Source organism: Podospora anserina, chromosome 7 (genome assembly GCF_000226545.1).
Source record: "Podospora anserina S mat+ genomic DNA chromosome 7, supercontig 1".
Classification (NCBI taxonomy): Eukaryota; Fungi; Ascomycota; class Sordariomycetes; order Sordariales; family Podosporaceae; genus Podospora; species Podospora anserina.
In genome coordinates this window covers 2,358,652-2,375,166 of record NW_001914854.1, presented here as the reverse complement: position 1 = coordinate 2,375,166, position 16,515 = coordinate 2,358,652, and the positions used below count along the sequence as shown (strand labels likewise).

The window sequence follows — 16,515 nt, the reverse complement described above, 5'->3', positions numbered from 1 at the left end:
TGACGGTGTCGGCTAATGTTTGATCATGAAATTCCCTATGCCAGCCTATGTGATGCTTCTTTTCCGCTCTAATACTTTTGCTTTTGGGCATGTGGTGTCTAGCAGTACCTAAATCCCCCCCCCCCCCCACACACATACACACAAATTTCTGGCTCTACCTACGAACAGGTTGATCAACACCTCCCCCCACCCCCAAAATAACTGGTCAACCCAGCCTTCTCCCCTTCTCTGGAGACCAATAAACAACAACAAACCAGAGTAATAGTACACACGATCTTCCCACTCAGAAATGCCTAAAAAGGAGAAAATGTACGACCCAACCTCTTTACAGACCGCCACTCCTGAAACGAGAAACGCCTCACTTTATACCCCCATAACTACCTTACTTTCCATCTCGGCCAAACTGTTGCCCAACCCACCCACGACATGTACATTCCAACACTTCCCCTCAGATGGCATATACAGCAAAGCATATGTCGTCCCCCCCCCCACCCACACACACACACACACACAACCGCCACCATACAACCACAATGAATCTGAGCTACCTACCTCAGGTACCTTGCTTAACAGGACAGGGGAACTAACTGCCTGACCTAAAAAGCAGGGAGCACTGCTATCCGAAAAATGCTCCCTCCATGAAATAAAACCTCCACCACCTGTAGTATATCACGATACCTACCCATCATGCCATTTTTACAGATTTCCTGTCCAAAAAATCTGCAAGACGAAAACAGGTCACACATTTGACTCCCCCCAAACGTCAGGAAACACAAAGATACTGTACATTAATCCCATGATTAACCCATACCCAAGAAAGCGGTCAAGAAGAAGAAACTACCTGAATAAACCGAAAGCAAAAGAAAACACACACTTGGGGTAGGTAGGTACTAACCATTCCCCCTACCCCCCTCTGCCCCACAGCCGAAAACGAACGCGTGAGTCGTCTTGTGTAAGTGTAACAGCGGATACATCCCACCTGCCTGTCGCTTATTCCGCAGTACCAACCTTACTCTCTTCCTTCTTTTTTTTCTTATTCCCAAACTTACAACAGCAAACTCTTCTTCTTTGTCTCTCGGGAGTATAGATAATAAATGGAAAAGGCCAGTTGGTCACAACCCGAAATCGAATCGGAGCAAATAATACCAAGATGATAGGCCCTGTGGCTACTTACTGTGTGTGCCAGCACATTGGACTGGGTTGGCGGGCAGGCTGGGGGAAGGGGACGGAGGTTGACCACATAGCAAATTGACAAAATGTCTCAAGCCAAGTGAACCCGAGAAACCACAACAGAGACCTCGCCCGGTCGTTGGGTGGTTCCGAGAGTCCTTGTTCGGTGACACACCCACCTACCCGGTGAGTCTGCTACTACCAGAACCAAAAATAAGTAAAATATACAAAACCTTACCAGAATACATGGCTTCCATGTGAATGACGGCACTTGCTCCGCGTGGAAGTCGACTCATCCTCCACCCGATCCCTGCTAACACGACAGGTCTCTACCTACATACATACAACAACATGTTGGCAGAAACCGACAAACGGAATGGCATGATGGGTAGACAGATGAGCAGCACTACAGCAAGCTAAAGGGAGATCTGTGCTACCGAGATCGGTGGGTGACAGCAGCAAAGCATGGGGTGTGCTAGTGAAAATGCTGGCCCTGTCCCGGCGACATGTTGTTGTTTTGTGAGGGGTGGGGAAGGAAAAGGGCGGCAATGAGGTTGGCGAACAGGGTTGTCAAGATGAGAATGTCTTGCTGAATGACACATCCGAACCAGTCAATACCAGTCACGACTTTGTATACCCGCACACTTGTCGGTTTCGCTTGCGGGTCCCGGTGTGGGATGGGCCACTATGGGGGTAGAATGAGTATCCGGGAACATATTCTCTCATCTTCAGCGTCAGCAAGCGGGAGGCGTCAAATGTCTCGCCCAAATGAACAGGCTTCGGGTTTCCGCCGGACCTCCTGGATCATGCCCCGCCACCACATCTGCCTCATGACCAACGCGGAACTATGGTAGCAGAAAGAAAAGCTGTACTGCCTAACCGATGCGAACATGGGCAGCCAAACTCGGGACGATCCAATTTGGAAGCTGTAGCTCTGGACGTTGCTAAAGGTGAGGATACAGCTCGATCGTGAGCACATTGTCCGGCATTAGCCGCTGACCTGGCTGTTGAACTGCATAACGAACAAATATCGGAAGAGGGATTGAAGGCCGAGAAAGTGGCGATCAAATGATCGGGTTCGAAACGATCTTTGTTCTCCCCATGCATGCCCCTTGTTAGCCTCTGATACGGACGCAGCAGGAGCTCAGGGGCAAGCTTGTGGTTTAACATGAGTTAAGCTTTTTTGACGCTAGCGAGGTGTTCGTGACAACGGCAGACAGGGACAAGACGGTCGGCGCGGCGGGCAAAAGTGGCAGAGGCCGAATGTCCCGGTGTCATTCAACAGCGCGAGCCGGTATTGCCTTGTTGCCTGCAAGACCTGGTCGAGGCTGTTAGGGGGTTAGGCAGTTGCCGGAAATCTGCCCCCAAACACATCAATGTCATCTCAGAATGCGATATCGCTTGACAGCTGCTTTGACAGGTACCAGGGAAACCCAGGCAGAGACCGGACAGGTGTCACTAGCCGCCTTGACCCAGTATCGCTATAATGACGCACTATCGAAAGGCACGTCGAAAGGCACCGTCGAAAGAACGCTCTCTAGCCACCGCCAACGGACGCTGAGCCGTTGCCGCGCCGCGACGTCATTCCGGCAAAGAGCTCAAACGGCCAAACGGCCTACATGCGAGTAGTCCGGTGGGGACGGTCTGCCTGGCGTGATCTCGGTGAATGGGTTTGTCTTGTGATGGAGGCGAGGCAGGGGCTAGCAGCTATGTCAGTGTCTGTCGGTCTGGAGTAAGGTTTGAACAGGTATGTACTGTACATTCACGCCTTACCGTCGAGCGCTCAGTGTCATCCTTTCAGATGTCTGACACTTTCCGTTGCCGGTCGCCGAGACCTGCATTGCCAGCTAGATGACAGTTTGGATAGCCCGACTCGCCACGCCGTTCACATGTTTCGATGCTCATGGAGTTGGAGTGTTGTCAAAAGTTGGGATGAACATATGGGGAGCAAGTTGTTGATCCAAGGACATGAATTGATCAACACATTGAAGATGACGATGGCGGTTCGACGGCAGCAGATCGTCTGGACAGTCTGTTTTGTTGATTCGACCAGCCATGCGTCGGGATAAGGAACAAGTGATATGCTCTTGTGCTGGGGAAATTGGAAAACTGGTTCTCTGCTTGTCGGCGACTGCCTCGGATGAAACGCCCGCTTCCGCTTCAGTTTAGAGACGTGGTTGGAAGTAAAATTTCTGTTATACTGTCAGTAAATAGGCCGCTTGATGGTGTATTGCGCGGTGGCAGGGATCGTACATTGATGGTGAAGATGCTTGGGAAAGAAAAGGTCATGCGGGGCACACCGGCAAGAGAGGAAGCGTCCATCCAGACTGGCAGCCTGACCATCGCCTTTACTCAGCCAGAGATGGAAGGCAGCCCCTGTCCTGTTCCTTCCCAGCCTAGCTACATCGCAACTGCCTCAGTCGAAATTCTCATTGTACCTGGGCAGGCAGGCAACATACAGATTAGATGGACATTAGGTGCACCTTCCACTGTTCAACACTCGGCAGGCACCTGCCTAAAGTGGGTGGAAGATCTCTATATACATGATGAGATTCCACAGTTGAACATTATCCGTTATCAGAGTACGGGTATAGTCACATAGAACTTACAGTAAAGTTATCCAGATATCAAGCTCTGATGTTTCTTCATCTCACTTCGAGCCTTGCCGAGGACCACCATCCCTGATGCAGTAGCCAAGGTCAAACATAAACATAAATACCACTCACGGCTTCTGAACACAAAAACACTCATAGAAAGACAACCCCCCACCCTCGTGAAGGAAAAAAGCAACACTATGTATAGAAAAATAGACACTCCCCAAAACAAGAGAAAAGAATAACACGAATAATAAAACGGACACCATTCAAAGCTTGCAAATAACTACCTGTGTATCCTTCCTCTACCTAGCATAATCCCCTCCACACTCAAACAGCCCGAAGACTATCTACCTATACCACAAACAAAACCTAACTAACCCCGAGCTTCATGTTAGGAAAACCCTGCGATTCCCAACACACATCAAATAGACAAGGTCGACAACCGCAGACTCCATCTCAACCACAGTACCAGAATCCCACCGCGAAGAGATGAAGTGCTACATATGTATCGAGATGCAAGGCAGAAGTCCTGGTCTGATACCGTGTCAGAAGACACACAAGACATGGCCGAGGAAATGTAGCTGACTTGTATGAGGATGAAAACCAAGGTCCGGAGGCAAATCATTGATGGATTGTTGCCAAGGTCTCTTCACCATGCTGATAGAAATGACCAATATCCGATAAAACAAGGCTTTTGAACTGGCTAGGGATGGGCCCTCTAGGTCATCAGAGACACATGACATGATAAAATCCGTGCATTCACTGTTCAAATGATCATTAAACATTATTGTATTTCCCCACCACATCACAGTCCAAGTCAATGCTCTAAAATTTCGTTCAAAAAACTCATGTCTATAATCACCCGGATCGCCGTCCTCCTTCGATTTTCCCATCCATAAATTAACACAACTCAAAGTCATATCTCGCACAGCTTTTCTGTACCTACTTTTTCACTCCCATCAACGCCACCCAAAAAATGAAAAGAACACAAAAACTTAATAGAACTCTGCCCCCCCCGTTCACCCAACGTGAGGCCTTCTCCCTGAAATCTCACACATCGGCATCCCCGCCTGCCAGTTTTGTTCCACATATGGCACCAAGAAGTCTCTCAGCGTGTAGTTTGATGGTTCCATGTAAAACTTGATGTCGTCCGCCGTGTAGTTCCCCCCAAGTGCGGCAAGTAGATCATCGTTGATACTGTCCATTGTCGGCCCATATCCACACATTCATTTCCCAGGGAAGGAAAACTTACAAATCATTAAAAACCAAATCCACCACCCTTGGCTCCTGCCTCCGTCCCTTCCTCCCCCCCTTCTTCCACTCCGGAAACCCAGCGGTAGTCCCAAAATAGGCCGGAATCTCATAGTTGGCGATTCTCGCATGAATCGTATCATCCCCGTCCACCCCAAAGTCATCCTCAGTCGTATACCCCACCTCCAACACCTCTTGCCTCCCCCCACCACCATTACCCACCGGCACCCCCATAATTTCTTCCCTCTTCCCCAAGACCTTTCTCTTCCCCAAGACCTTTCTCTTCCCCATAGCCCCAAACTGTTCAATCGGTGGGTTGACACACTCCTCTCCTTGCCAGACCCCAAATTCTCTCTTTCCCTTGGGATCACCGACAGACGTGGTATTATACTCAACCCTCCTCCCCTGCCCCGCGCCCTTCTTATTCATCCGCTCCAGCACCCCTTTCGCCATTTCCCATGGCACCTCGGGAATATACACCACCAAGCTGGGAAACGGCGAAGTGATATAACTATCATCCATCGTGAACGGTCCTTTGTGCAAGTCAAATCTCGCCATTCCCGTATTGCTGATATGAACCCTCGGAACCTTTGCCCTCTTTGGGTTCAGAATCTGATGGGCCATTGCGTCCGCCAAAAAGGTGTACATCGAGTTCGGCGCCATGAACGGCGCCCCGGTCACCCAAAACGTCTGTGGCGTGCACCCATATACCTTTCCCAAGCCCAATTGATGGCGGTAGGATGTGATACTAGACGAGATTTGAGCACCGAGTTGTTTCAGCTGGGATGAGCTGTTAGATGAGCTAGAGGGGGAGGAGATGAAGTTGGGGCGGGAGAGAATGTCGTTGTGGAGGAACTGCGAGCCGGGGGCGTGATAGTCAAAGGTAAGACGGTTCCAGTCGAGATACCGACGGGAGTAGAGGAAGGGAGAGGTTTTTTGCTTACTCCTCTTGTCGATGGGGGTAGGGTTCACTGGGTTGGCGACAACGGCCGTTCGGTTGGGGTTGGGGACGCCTTTGGGGTTGAGAGGGCCAGTAAAACCGCTGTTGGAAGAGTTGAAGCCCGACATGGAAAACCAACCAAGAGATTCGCAGTATCGACCAGATTCAGAAGCGGTAGAGCTTTGGTCATAGACAACAAAGTCCCGCATGTGACTATGCCCACCTGTGATACGTTGGTTTCTCTCACTCTATGCGAACAGACAATACGTACCAAATATCTGAATCGGAGTGTCAGGATGGGCCTCCCGAATGGCAGAGTAGACAGTCTTCAGGGTACTGGCCTGGCGTCCAGGACGTGCTGAGTTGTGACCAAGAACAAGGAAGACATCAATAGGTTTGGGATGATGAACCGCTTGCTGGAACCAGTCCTGCTTGATCATATCCGCCGCCTTGGTGATCCGTGAGGCATTTGTATTGGCTGCTCAGGTTAGATATGCTCGTTCCGGATGTGAAGGCTGACACGTACCAGTGAAGTCAAAGAGAACACCGAAAGCCATGATGCGAAGGCCTGAGAAAGACTATCAGTTACGCTTATCCAGCCGAAAATGGGCGGAGCGACATACCATGTTTTGTAGTAAAGTACTTGTGCGTCTTTCCAATGTGCTCCCACTCCTGAGTGTCAGGGTTCATGATTTCTACATTGGAAGTCAAATACTTGTCACCCCAGGCCCTGCTAAAATTGTTGAATGTCTGGTAGGCCACTTCGGAGGCATACAACTCATGGTTACCTTCAGTCACAGATGTAAGTATGAACTGATGAGAAAATTTGGGAATGAATGGAAATGAGGAACGCACCAAGAGTCAGCAAATCATATCCGGTCTGCTGGACAAAGATCTCATTCGATATCTCTCCATTTGGTGTAGTAGAGTCACTCAAGCCAGTGCCATCATGAAGATCTCCAGAGTCTACAAGAAGTAGGTCCACTTTGAGGTCTTCGGCCGTCCTTTTCATGCTTGCCACAAACGAGACATAGTCGCCCCAGTCTGCGCCATAATTCGCCTCCTTGATGTGGCCGGATAGCCATCCGTGGGTATCGGACTGGTTTTCACGTGTGAGCAGAGACCCATACAGTATCCTTTGTTGTCACTGCGGTAAGAAGTGTCATGTATCGGCGAATAGAAGGGAAAGCTCAACTGACTGTATGCAACACATTCAACTGCCCCCATTGCAACGGCCTTGTAGGACCATAGCTCGCATCCAGCGCCCCAGGTTGCATGCGTTTCACGACACGCACATGCTTCGAAGCATGCTCCTCAATGGGACCGAAGCAACCGTCGCAAGCCAACACCACCACCGGGACGAGCGTCGTGGCAGCAGCTAACAGCCTGGCCCCAACACGGGACAGCTTCATCGCGGCGGCGTTGTCGGCGTGGTCGTCGTTCAAGTTTAGGATGGGAAAACACCGTTGTCGATCTTTGTGAGAGACCTCAAAAAGCAGAAATCGATCGACATGACCAGTCCAGGCTACCAAGAGACCGGGGCAACACCAAGCTTAAGAGAGTACCAGCTGCCCTGTGTGGTCTGGCTATCCCGACTCGGGCACGCCAAAGTTTAAAGTCGAAATATTATCGAACGGGCAGAGACAACGCGACGGCTGGGAAAAAAAGGTCTTAGTGTTATAGGGGTCCAGGGAACTGTGAAGCCACATACTTGTCCGTCAGGGCTGGGTCCGGGACTGCTTTTATCTCCGCGGTGAGGAACACGATAATAAGTCAGTGTAGCTACACGCCTCTGGGCCGGAGGAACGCCACTTGAGGATTCTGGGCTTATGGTCAATCGACACTACCGTTGAGACGAGGTGGTAGCGGGTCACTCTGGGCTGACCCGAGGATGTAACAGACGATTTCTCCCGAAAGACGTGCGGAAAACTCATGATGTGGAAGTGATTTATGTGCCATAATGATAGCTGCTCCGGTGGACGGCGCCGAAGACTTGCGGTTACAGGATGTTCCTTCCACCACACAGAGCCTTGTAACTTCCCATGATATATCTATGACGCAGCCTGGCGAGATGTGTTATCTTTGGCAGGAACGAAGGCCATTGTTATGCGATGGAAACCTCGGGTTTCGACGGAATAAACAGGTGAGGTTGCTTGAGGCTCATGAACTAGTGTTTGAACCGCCAAAAAAGCATGAGAGTGGCCAAGTGGTGAAGGCTTCTCCGACGGGCCCGAGAAATTGGACTTGTATGTCTCACGTCCTAAAAGAACGGACTTGGCGGATTAACACACAAAGTGCTATTGTTTTCTGTTGGAGGCCGGTGGGTTAGTGACCAAACGAAACCAAGCCCCAAAAAGACAAAGCCAAAATAGTGTCAACTTGACACTAAAGTTGGGCAAAAGAAATTTGGATGCACCCGGGATTGAACCGGGGACCGTTCACAATATAATCGCGCCTTTTGAAAGGATGCGAAGCGAAAATCATACCACTAGACCATGCACCCGTAGTATTTGCTGGAGGTTTCCTACGGAAATCTCCCTTCTAGCTAACTATTCTCAAACAGATGCCTCGCAAGTCCTCTTACCACACTGCCCCGACCAACTACAAAACACAACAAAGACTAGTGGACATAGAAAACATGTAAATAACTACACTAAACGCGGGACATGCCCAGGGTATCATTTCCTCTGTATAACTGGTATAAAACGCTTTCCCCGTCGAACTCTGGAGACCACCACTCATAAGATCAACGCTGCTTGTTGCCCCTTCAAAAGTTCTTGACTGTGTCACCGGCATCCCAGGCTTCATCCGCAAAGTCACGGTCGTCCCACTCCTCGTTCTCTGAGAAATTCTGGGCTGCATAGTGATAAGCGTTGTGATCAAACTCATCGCTCCACTCGAGCTCCTCGTCGGGATATTCATGGGCATAGTAGTTCTCCGCTGCAGAACTGTTAGCGTTTGCGGTACATTTTGCTGAGGGCTTCAAGCTGCTCACCGTTCTCGTCATCCTCATCTTCAGGGAACTCATCATCGGTTTCATCATCATTGCCGTAAAAGAAGTCGGCGACATCGGGCTCATTGTCAAAAACAAGCAACCCGATACGGTGGGCTGGTACCGCCTGGTCCCGCAGCCGCTCAGCGGGGACACGCTCGTACGTCTCAATCACATAATCATCGTCGTCCGAGGTGTCAATCATGTCGATGTCCATAGCAGAGGTTGATGCAGCTGCAGCCGGGGCCGCTTGGTCCTTAGCGCGTTGCTGTTGGGCCACGTTCTCTGTCGGATGCCGCTCATGATAGCGGAGCTTGGGTGCCTTTGGTTGGAACCGGGACTTGGCTGGGCTGGACTTCGATTTGGCATTGAGTTGCTCCACCCGGTCTAGATTCTTGCTGATTTCACCCAGTGTCCAGGTATCCATAACCCTGGAGAGCTCGTCCATGTCGGCTCTTCGATTGTGCATGGAGGGGGGTACAGAGGGCTTCGAGGTTGTTCCCGATTCGGATGCTGATGTCTTGTTCCTAGGTTTGGTTCCTGGTCGCTTGTAGACAACGGGCTTCTTCTCCGCTTCCTGTGAGGATGAAGGTAAATCCTTGGCAGGCGAAGAACTGATTGAGGATTGTGTTGTGTTGGGTTGGTCGAGAATCTCCTTCACAACCTGGGGGGTCAGGATTGCGGACTTTTGTCTCTTTGGGCCTCTCTCAACAAAGACGGCAGTGGCACCGCGCTTCTTGGTCACGCCAGCAGATGGTTGTGACGAGTTGGGCCTCGACAAGTGGAATTTACGCAGGTTAACTGTCTGGTCGCTCGAATCGGATGCCTCCGGCGCCAGCACTCTTGCGGGCGCCAACGCAGGCACGGGCTCAAGCGTCGTGGAGGCATTGGTGCTCGGGGCCCTGGGGGTTTTCTTGGGGCGATTTAGGCGCTTCTCATCGCCTTCCTGGGTAGGCACAATGGTAGGAACTCCAAGGCTGGCGTCATGCTTTGGCTTCTTTTCCTGCTCGGACGCAACCTGCTTGCGCTGATAGACCCAGCCGACCTCATCAGAGATGATGCGATACCGCTTGCTCCTATCGACCCCTGCGATACACAGTTGGTCAGTACAGCGATGGTCGCATGGATAGACGAGGTTTAGAGGCACACACGGAGAAAGTCGACAGGGGCATCGTCGATGCCACGTTTGCGCTTCACCTGGATCGTATCGGGGGGTAGTGCCGCCATTGTCGGAACGTTGCAAGTGGTGGGTTTGACGTGGTCTGCTTCGGATGCGAGGTGTGTTGGAGCGGGCGGTGACAACGGCGATGGGGGACGTTGAGTTGCAGGAAGCCTAACGGTGCCTAATCAGGTCCTTCTTTTTTTTGCGCTCTTAAGATGCCTAGCCTGCCGAGAGATACAGGAAAAAGAGGGTCGGGGGCGTCGATATGCAAAGTGTATTCACTTCCTCCAAAATTGATTTCTGGAATATTTCCGAGACAAGACAGCAGTCGGGAAGCGGTCGTCAACCAGGGTACAGGGGGTATTTGATGTATTTGATGCCAAGAGTCCCGTCGAAGATCTCGCGTGGTTTTGCGACAATGTTTCGCAATGAAAAAAGATGAGAGAGCAGGTGAAGAGCAGTCTTCAAAATATCTACCTGGCCAGTTTCCTGATGAATGCCTGAACTAATGCAAGAAGACAGCGAGGACCACAACCAAGACGACGTCAAAAATGGGATTTTGTTTATATAACTGGAGCTTTGGGGAAGAGTCGTCGTGAGGGGATGCTGAGATGGAACCCTGCAGTTGCACCTGAAAATAAGGCGGTGGGAGATGGCAGTAATTGTTTTGTCGAGGTTTTTGCCCAAGGTTACCGCCAAGCAGCGCCCGGCCTGTCACCGCTGTCGATGACGCACTGAAAGGCCTTGTCGGTTCTTGGCGGACCGGGCGGGGGATCGACGCTAGCTGCTAGCTCCAGAGCTAATGGCCGTTCAAGCACCAGTTAACGGGCATTTCAGTTACAGCTGGAGGAGCTTGCTGACCACTGCTGTACCTCATATCGTTATCATTTTTTCGTGCCGCCCAAAAACATGCCCGCTCAGGCTGGGATATCCTGGCCGTTTGGGTCGACGTGCAGCAGCTTGGAGGAGCTTGGGGAGGAGAAACCACACCAGCTTGGAATTCAGCTGCTGGTGTTTGCTGGCACTATGAGTCCATTTCTTTGTCCAGCCCCCCGAGTTCGGTGAGGCCGAAATAAAATTTTGAGACTCGACATTTTTTTGGAATTGCCTGCCCGTGTTCAGTCTTCAGACCGCTTTGATTTCCTGCGGTGGGTGGGACAGAGCTATCATCGCTATCGTTGTAGGTCTTCCATCCCCCCCTCCCTTTCCTTATCTTTCAGAGTGACGGTGAAGACAGTAGCTTGGTGCATTGCTCCTTCTAGCCTCTTCTGCCGTGCAACTCTGCCCCGCGCGATTCCTGCCGGCCTTGATTAAGTCCCACACCCCTCGCAGAGCCAGTGGCGTGATGGGAACTTGGAAGGGGAACTCGCCCTGAAACAATTGGGTGCGGCGCATTTTCGACCTCGCTACCTTACCTTTACTTACCTCTTTTACCCCTTTACCTACCTTTTCTCTCCATTACCTGTTGTCAACTCAACCACCAGCAGTTTACTCTTCTTCTGCTCGGTATCATCAACCAGCATCAGCATCCCCAGAACCACCTCATCACCCGTGGTACTTCGATGACGCCGTCATCTCGTCCCTGATCCGAATTCCCTGCCGGCTACCCATCACATCCACCCGTCAACCGCCCGCCCGCCATGCCGTCGGACAAGGTTCCCGTCGTCGTTACATACGAGAAGCCCGGCACGCAGCCGCCCATCTATGTGGCCGGCACCTTCTCGAGCCCACCATGGACTCCCGAGGAGATGTCCTACACCACCGATCAGAATGGCGAGCATGTCTTTTCGAAAGAAGTTCTTGGTGAGATTGGATCCAAGCACCAATACAAATTCCGCATTGGAAACGGTGATTGGTGGGATTTGGCACCGGGTCAGCCAACCGTGACTGATTCTTCTGGCAACACCAATCACGAGCTGGAGATTCAACCACCAAAAGAGTAAGGGCACACAAAATAGTATCGTCACTCATACTAACGTAGACAGATCGAAACCTGATTCGATCGAGGACAAGAAGCCGGCTGTCGTGGGCGAAGAAAAGTCTTCCGATGAACCAGCCGGGCTTCCCGAAAAGTCTCAAGGTCAAAAGGAGTCAGCCGAAGAATCTGAAGAGGCCGAGGCTTCCAAACCAATTGAGGTGGTTGAAGAGACCCAGGCCCCGCAGGAGTCAGTCAAGGTACCTGAAGAGGCTGAACCTTTGAAGCCAACTGAGGTGGTCGAAGAGACCCCAGCCCCGAAGAAGCCGGTGGAGGAACCAAAGGGGGCTGAAGCTCCAATGCAGTCAATTGAGGAGACTCAAGCCCCCAAACAGCCAGTCGAGGCCGCCAAGGAGGATGAAGCTCCCAAGCAGCCTACTGAGACAGTCGAGGAGACTCATGTGCCCAAGGAGGTTGAAGCTCCAAAGCAGCCAGAGGTGGTTCCCCAGGCTCCAAATGAAGCAACTGAGACTTCTGAACAGCCTGAAGCATCCAAGGAACCGACCGCGGTAACAGAAAATTCTGAAGACCCCAAGGAATCGACCGAGGTGGTTGAAGACTTGAAGGAGTCGACCGAGGTGTCTGAAGAGAGCGACGTCCCAAAGATTCGCGTCAAGGACTCCACGACTACCAACATTGTGTTGCCCAATGGTAGCATACTGGAAGCCATCAAGGCTCAGGAGATCCGAACACAGTCTGGTGCTGGCACTCCAGACTTTGTGAAGACTGCCGCCGAGGTTGCTGATTCTGCCGCGCTTCTGCACGAAGAAGTTCCGGCAAAGGATCCAAGAGACGGCTTGCTCGAGAGGGCACCTACTCCCATGTCCAAAACCGCGGAAACCGCTGCAGAAGTTGCGGATACCGCGGAGGTTTTGGACCGGGTTGATGTATGATCTTCCACATCCTAGTTGATACGTATGCACGCAGTACTGACACCAACAGGCCATCCTCATCTCGGAGCCCCATATCGACGACGACGACGACGACAACCTCCTCGGCCCCCCAAGCGCCAGCCAAGGCGATGAGCTTCCTGCCCTCAAGTCGCCGCTGTTCCCTCACGAGTGTCCCAGCCCCCCTACGCCCGGTGATGCTGTCGAGCGACGTGAAAGCAGCGACGACAGGTCACCAATGGAAGACATTGACCCTGATCAGATCGACTTGAATGATCCCACACTGGAACGTTTCCCGTCCAACCGAGAGGAAATTATCGATACAGTACGTAAACTGGAGACGAGTCTCAACGAGGATCAGGCGTCCTTTGAAGGCGTCCCCCCTTCCCCTGTCATCAACTCTCCCCTGGAAGGAACGCAAGATATCACCGACTACATCCTTGGCGATTCGTCAATCCCCACTTCCCATCGAGGTTCACAGCATCTTGAGGTACCTAGGCCCTCCCATGGCTCTGCGTCCTCCGTCCCGGTGTCGCCCTCCCTTCAAGTCATTTCGGAAGCCGAAGAGCCCGCCAGCGAGGAAAACGGAACTACCCCATCACCTATTGTATTTTCTAACCCAGAAATGAAGTCCAGGCCCAGCTCTTTGAAGCCCCGATCGGAAGAAGATGACGAAGGTGTTTCCCTGAAGGATAGCATCAGCCCTAGGACCGCCGAAGCCCCTAAGACCGCCAGCGATATTCTGTTCAGGGACACACCGCCGCTCGAGGCCTCTGGCGACGCTGCACCTACGAAAGCCGACGGCCTTTCGCTTGAGGATCACTCTAACACCTCCAAGGTAGCCGACGAAGCCGAAGCACAGGTCCCTGACGATAGGTCCGCTGCTCCTGCACCTGTGGCTGTCGGAGAGAGAGCCACCGACGATGAGATTGCCGAATCATCGCATACCACGGCCCTTGAGTCGGCCAACAACACCAACAGCCTCAAGAAGAGAGCCGCTCCAGCACCCGAAGTTGAACAAGAGATTCCTAGGGTTACAAGTCCAGTATCGAACCGAACGACGGGCGTTGAGCACAATGGGGTGAGCTGGATCCAGGCCTTTTTCCGGCTGCTCTTTGTGGACATCATCGGAGGCTTCATCAGCAGATTATGTGGCGGCAAAAAACGAAACACGACGTAAGACATTTGTTATTTTCGCTACTACCCCGGCAACACTTGTGAACTGGACGATTCCCGGCCTGTTTTCTCGTGGTGTTTTTCTTCTTTTTTCTTCAGCGCCGTTGTTTGCCTTTTGCGTTGACTCATTCAGTTATCTCCTAGGTTGATGACTGCGGGCACGGTAGCGGTATTGATGGGGTTTGGGGTTGGGTGGTGGACACTGGTGGGTAGATCAAGGGGGGGTCTTACGCGTTGAGCAGGGAGTTTTATTTTTGTTGGTTCATAGGAGTTTCTTGATGATGAGATTATCACGTTCATGGCAAAGCAAAAATGGGAATTATGAGTTTTTGTTTGGTGCTTTGAGGTCCTTGAGCGGGGGGATGGTAATTGTGATCAAGGGTGGGGGGCGGGGGGGCGATGAGATTGTATAATACTTGATGGAGTGTGGTTGTGAAACTCTCTGCTTACCTAGGGGTATACCTATTTGTTGATTCCTTATCCATAGCCTGCGAATGAACTATTGGTTACGTATAATGAGGAACGCTTTTTGTACTTGTGCATGTTCAACAGTGATAGACAAAAAAAGGGGGGAACATATCAGGGTTAGGGTTAGAAGGAAGTAATATCTTGGCAAACCCCACAATTCCAGCCAGTCGGAGCGCCAGTTGAAGACCTCCAAAAAAGTTCTGGAGCTCGTCTGTGTGTGTTCCCGCGGCCGGCTTGCTGCAACGACGAGACGAACCACCACCTTTTTTCTTTCGAGCCGACGAACTCGCCTCTCCCTCTTCGCCGCGCGATCGATCGCTATTTTCTCTTTCCCGTGTCCGGAGTCAACGAACACACACACACACACACGGGGAAGGCTTGCGGCAAACCACCCGAACGACTCTTACGAGGAGGGGCTACTATATTTGGCTGAGGAAAGGAAAGGAAGAAGGGTAGGTATGAACTCCCTTCGCACAGCGGCGGCGTCCCGTTCATTACTGGCTGCCATGGTCACCCGGCCAGTCTGTCTGGCAAGTGTGATGATTGCCAGACGGCCAACCACGGCGGTGGTGGCGCCGAGGCGACTGGGTCCGGGGTTGGGGCTGGTGGTGAGGACAAAGACGACAAAGAGCGCTCTTCACCTGCAGATGAATGCGAAGAAGAAGGCGGACGCGATTGCGGAGAGGGAGAGGGAGATGGAGAGGAAGATGGAGGAGGCGAAGGTGCTGGGGGAGAGGTTGTATTTGTGGAATCACATCCAGGCGAATCATGTGCTCTGGAGCACGACGAGGGAGCTGAGGGTGAGTTTCTCCGGAGGGGTGGGTGCAAAGGAAGGGGTGGGATGCTAACTTGGAGTAGGCGAATAAATCCCTGAGACAGGTCCAGTTCACGGGCAAAAAGAACACTCTGATCAAGATCCGCAAGGATTACTGGAGGCCTATGGCTACGATTCAGTTCCCTGAGGGGGGAGGGGGCGGCGGGCCTGTCGGTTTATCAGAAGCTGGTGGAGCTGAAGAAGAGGCACGAGCTGGAGTGGGATGATGGGGGGGAGGAGGCGAAGAGGTTGTTGAACTTGACCAAGAAGGAGAGGGGGAGGGAGTTGAATGATCAGAAGGGGAATACTGTGGCGGATATGGCGTTTGTGCTTGGGGGTGGGGGGAAGGGGAACAAGGTTGCGAGGAATTTTGAGGAGATTAGGGAGTGGAGGGAGAAGATTAGTGATGATATGAAAAAAAGAAAAGAGTTGGAGAAGGAGTTGGAGGAGTTGGAGGAGAACAAGATGAAGTTGGAGGATACGCAGAGAGAGGTGCAAAGGAAGGTGAAGGACGTTACAGAGGGGGACGGGCAGCTGGAGGGGGAGGGGGAAGGCGGGGGGGAGGATATGGAGGTGAAGGAAACTAAAAAGATCGCAAAGGTGAAGAAGCAGATCGAGGAGGTTAAGAAGCAGATCCAGGAGCTACAACCACTGGAGGAACCGGTCCCGGTACTTCACAAAGTCCGCGTGTTCTGGGCCAACGAGCTCGATCACCACTTTGCCGAGAGCTGGCCAGACAACGTCGAGCATGTTCTTGGCTTGCCGGAGGATGATTGGACAAACGAGGACTTGGAAAAGATGATCGCCAACCAGGAGAGGCTGGTGGACCTTCACGCGGTGTTGGCGGAGAAGAAGCTGGCGAAGAGGGAGGAGAAGGCGAAGTTGAAGGAGCAGCGTGCGGCGAAGAAGGCGAAGAAGATGCAGCCGTTTTTGCCTACGCCTGAGGGCGAGACTGGGTGGAAGAGTAGACCAAGAGCGCCGAAGCCGTTCACGGGCAAGGCGCCCAAGTGGGCTAAGGAGGGTCTTTAAAGCTAAGAAGGGGGGGGGGGTATGAACAATCGTGTATTTTTAGACAGGATG

At 52.0% G+C, this 16,515-nt stretch overlaps 5 protein-coding genes across 5 annotated transcripts, besides 1 other annotated feature; 2 read left to right on the top strand and 3 right to left on the bottom strand.

The window, feature by feature from the left end:
* Positions 1-5,015: 5,015 nt before the first annotated feature.
* Positions 5,016-6,515, bottom strand: PODANS_7_8630 (uncharacterized protein; the record flags this gene model as incomplete). Its single annotated transcript, XM_001908193.1, has 3 exons — positions 5,016-6,171; positions 6,226-6,436; positions 6,485-6,515. 3 exons carry the CDS (start codon positions 6,513-6,515, stop codon positions 5,016-5,018), a joined length of 1,398 nt encoding a protein of 465 aa, XP_001908228.1.
* Positions 6,516-6,748: 233 nt separating this feature from the next.
* PODANS_7_8620 (uncharacterized protein) lies at positions 6,749-6,970 on the bottom strand (the record flags this gene model as incomplete). The annotated part of the gene is made up of 1 exon (XM_001908192.1): positions 6,749-6,970. The coding sequence occupies one exon, from the start codon at positions 6,968-6,970 to the stop codon at positions 6,749-6,751; it is 222 nt and encodes a 73-aa protein (XP_001908227.1).
* A 1,395-nt stretch (positions 6,971-8,365) lies between these two features.
* Positions 8,366-8,461, bottom strand: a tRNA (tRNA-Ala).
* A 264-nt stretch (positions 8,462-8,725) lies between these two features.
* On the bottom strand, positions 8,726-10,177 carry PODANS_7_8610 (uncharacterized protein; the record flags this gene model as incomplete). Its single annotated transcript, XM_001908191.1, has 3 exons — positions 8,726-8,898; positions 8,954-10,036; positions 10,102-10,177. 3 exons carry the CDS (start codon positions 10,175-10,177, stop codon positions 8,726-8,728), a joined length of 1,332 nt encoding a protein of 443 aa, XP_001908226.1.
* Positions 10,178-11,752: 1,575 nt separating this feature from the next.
* Positions 11,753-14,302, top strand: PODANS_7_8600 (uncharacterized protein; the record flags this gene model as incomplete). The annotated part of the gene is made up of 4 exons (XM_001908190.1): positions 11,753-12,051; positions 12,098-12,974; positions 13,030-14,153; positions 14,287-14,302. 4 exons carry the CDS (start codon positions 11,753-11,755, stop codon positions 14,300-14,302), a joined length of 2,316 nt encoding a protein of 771 aa, XP_001908225.1.
* Positions 14,303-15,079: 777 nt separating this feature from the next.
* Positions 15,080-16,464, top strand: PODANS_7_8595 (uncharacterized protein; the record flags this gene model as incomplete). The annotated part of the gene is made up of 3 exons (XM_001908189.1): positions 15,080-15,421; positions 15,480-15,605; positions 15,655-16,464. The coding sequence occupies 3 exons, from the start codon at positions 15,080-15,082 to the stop codon at positions 16,462-16,464; spliced, it is 1,278 nt and encodes a 425-aa protein (XP_001908224.1).
* Positions 16,465-16,515: the final 51 nt, after the last annotated feature.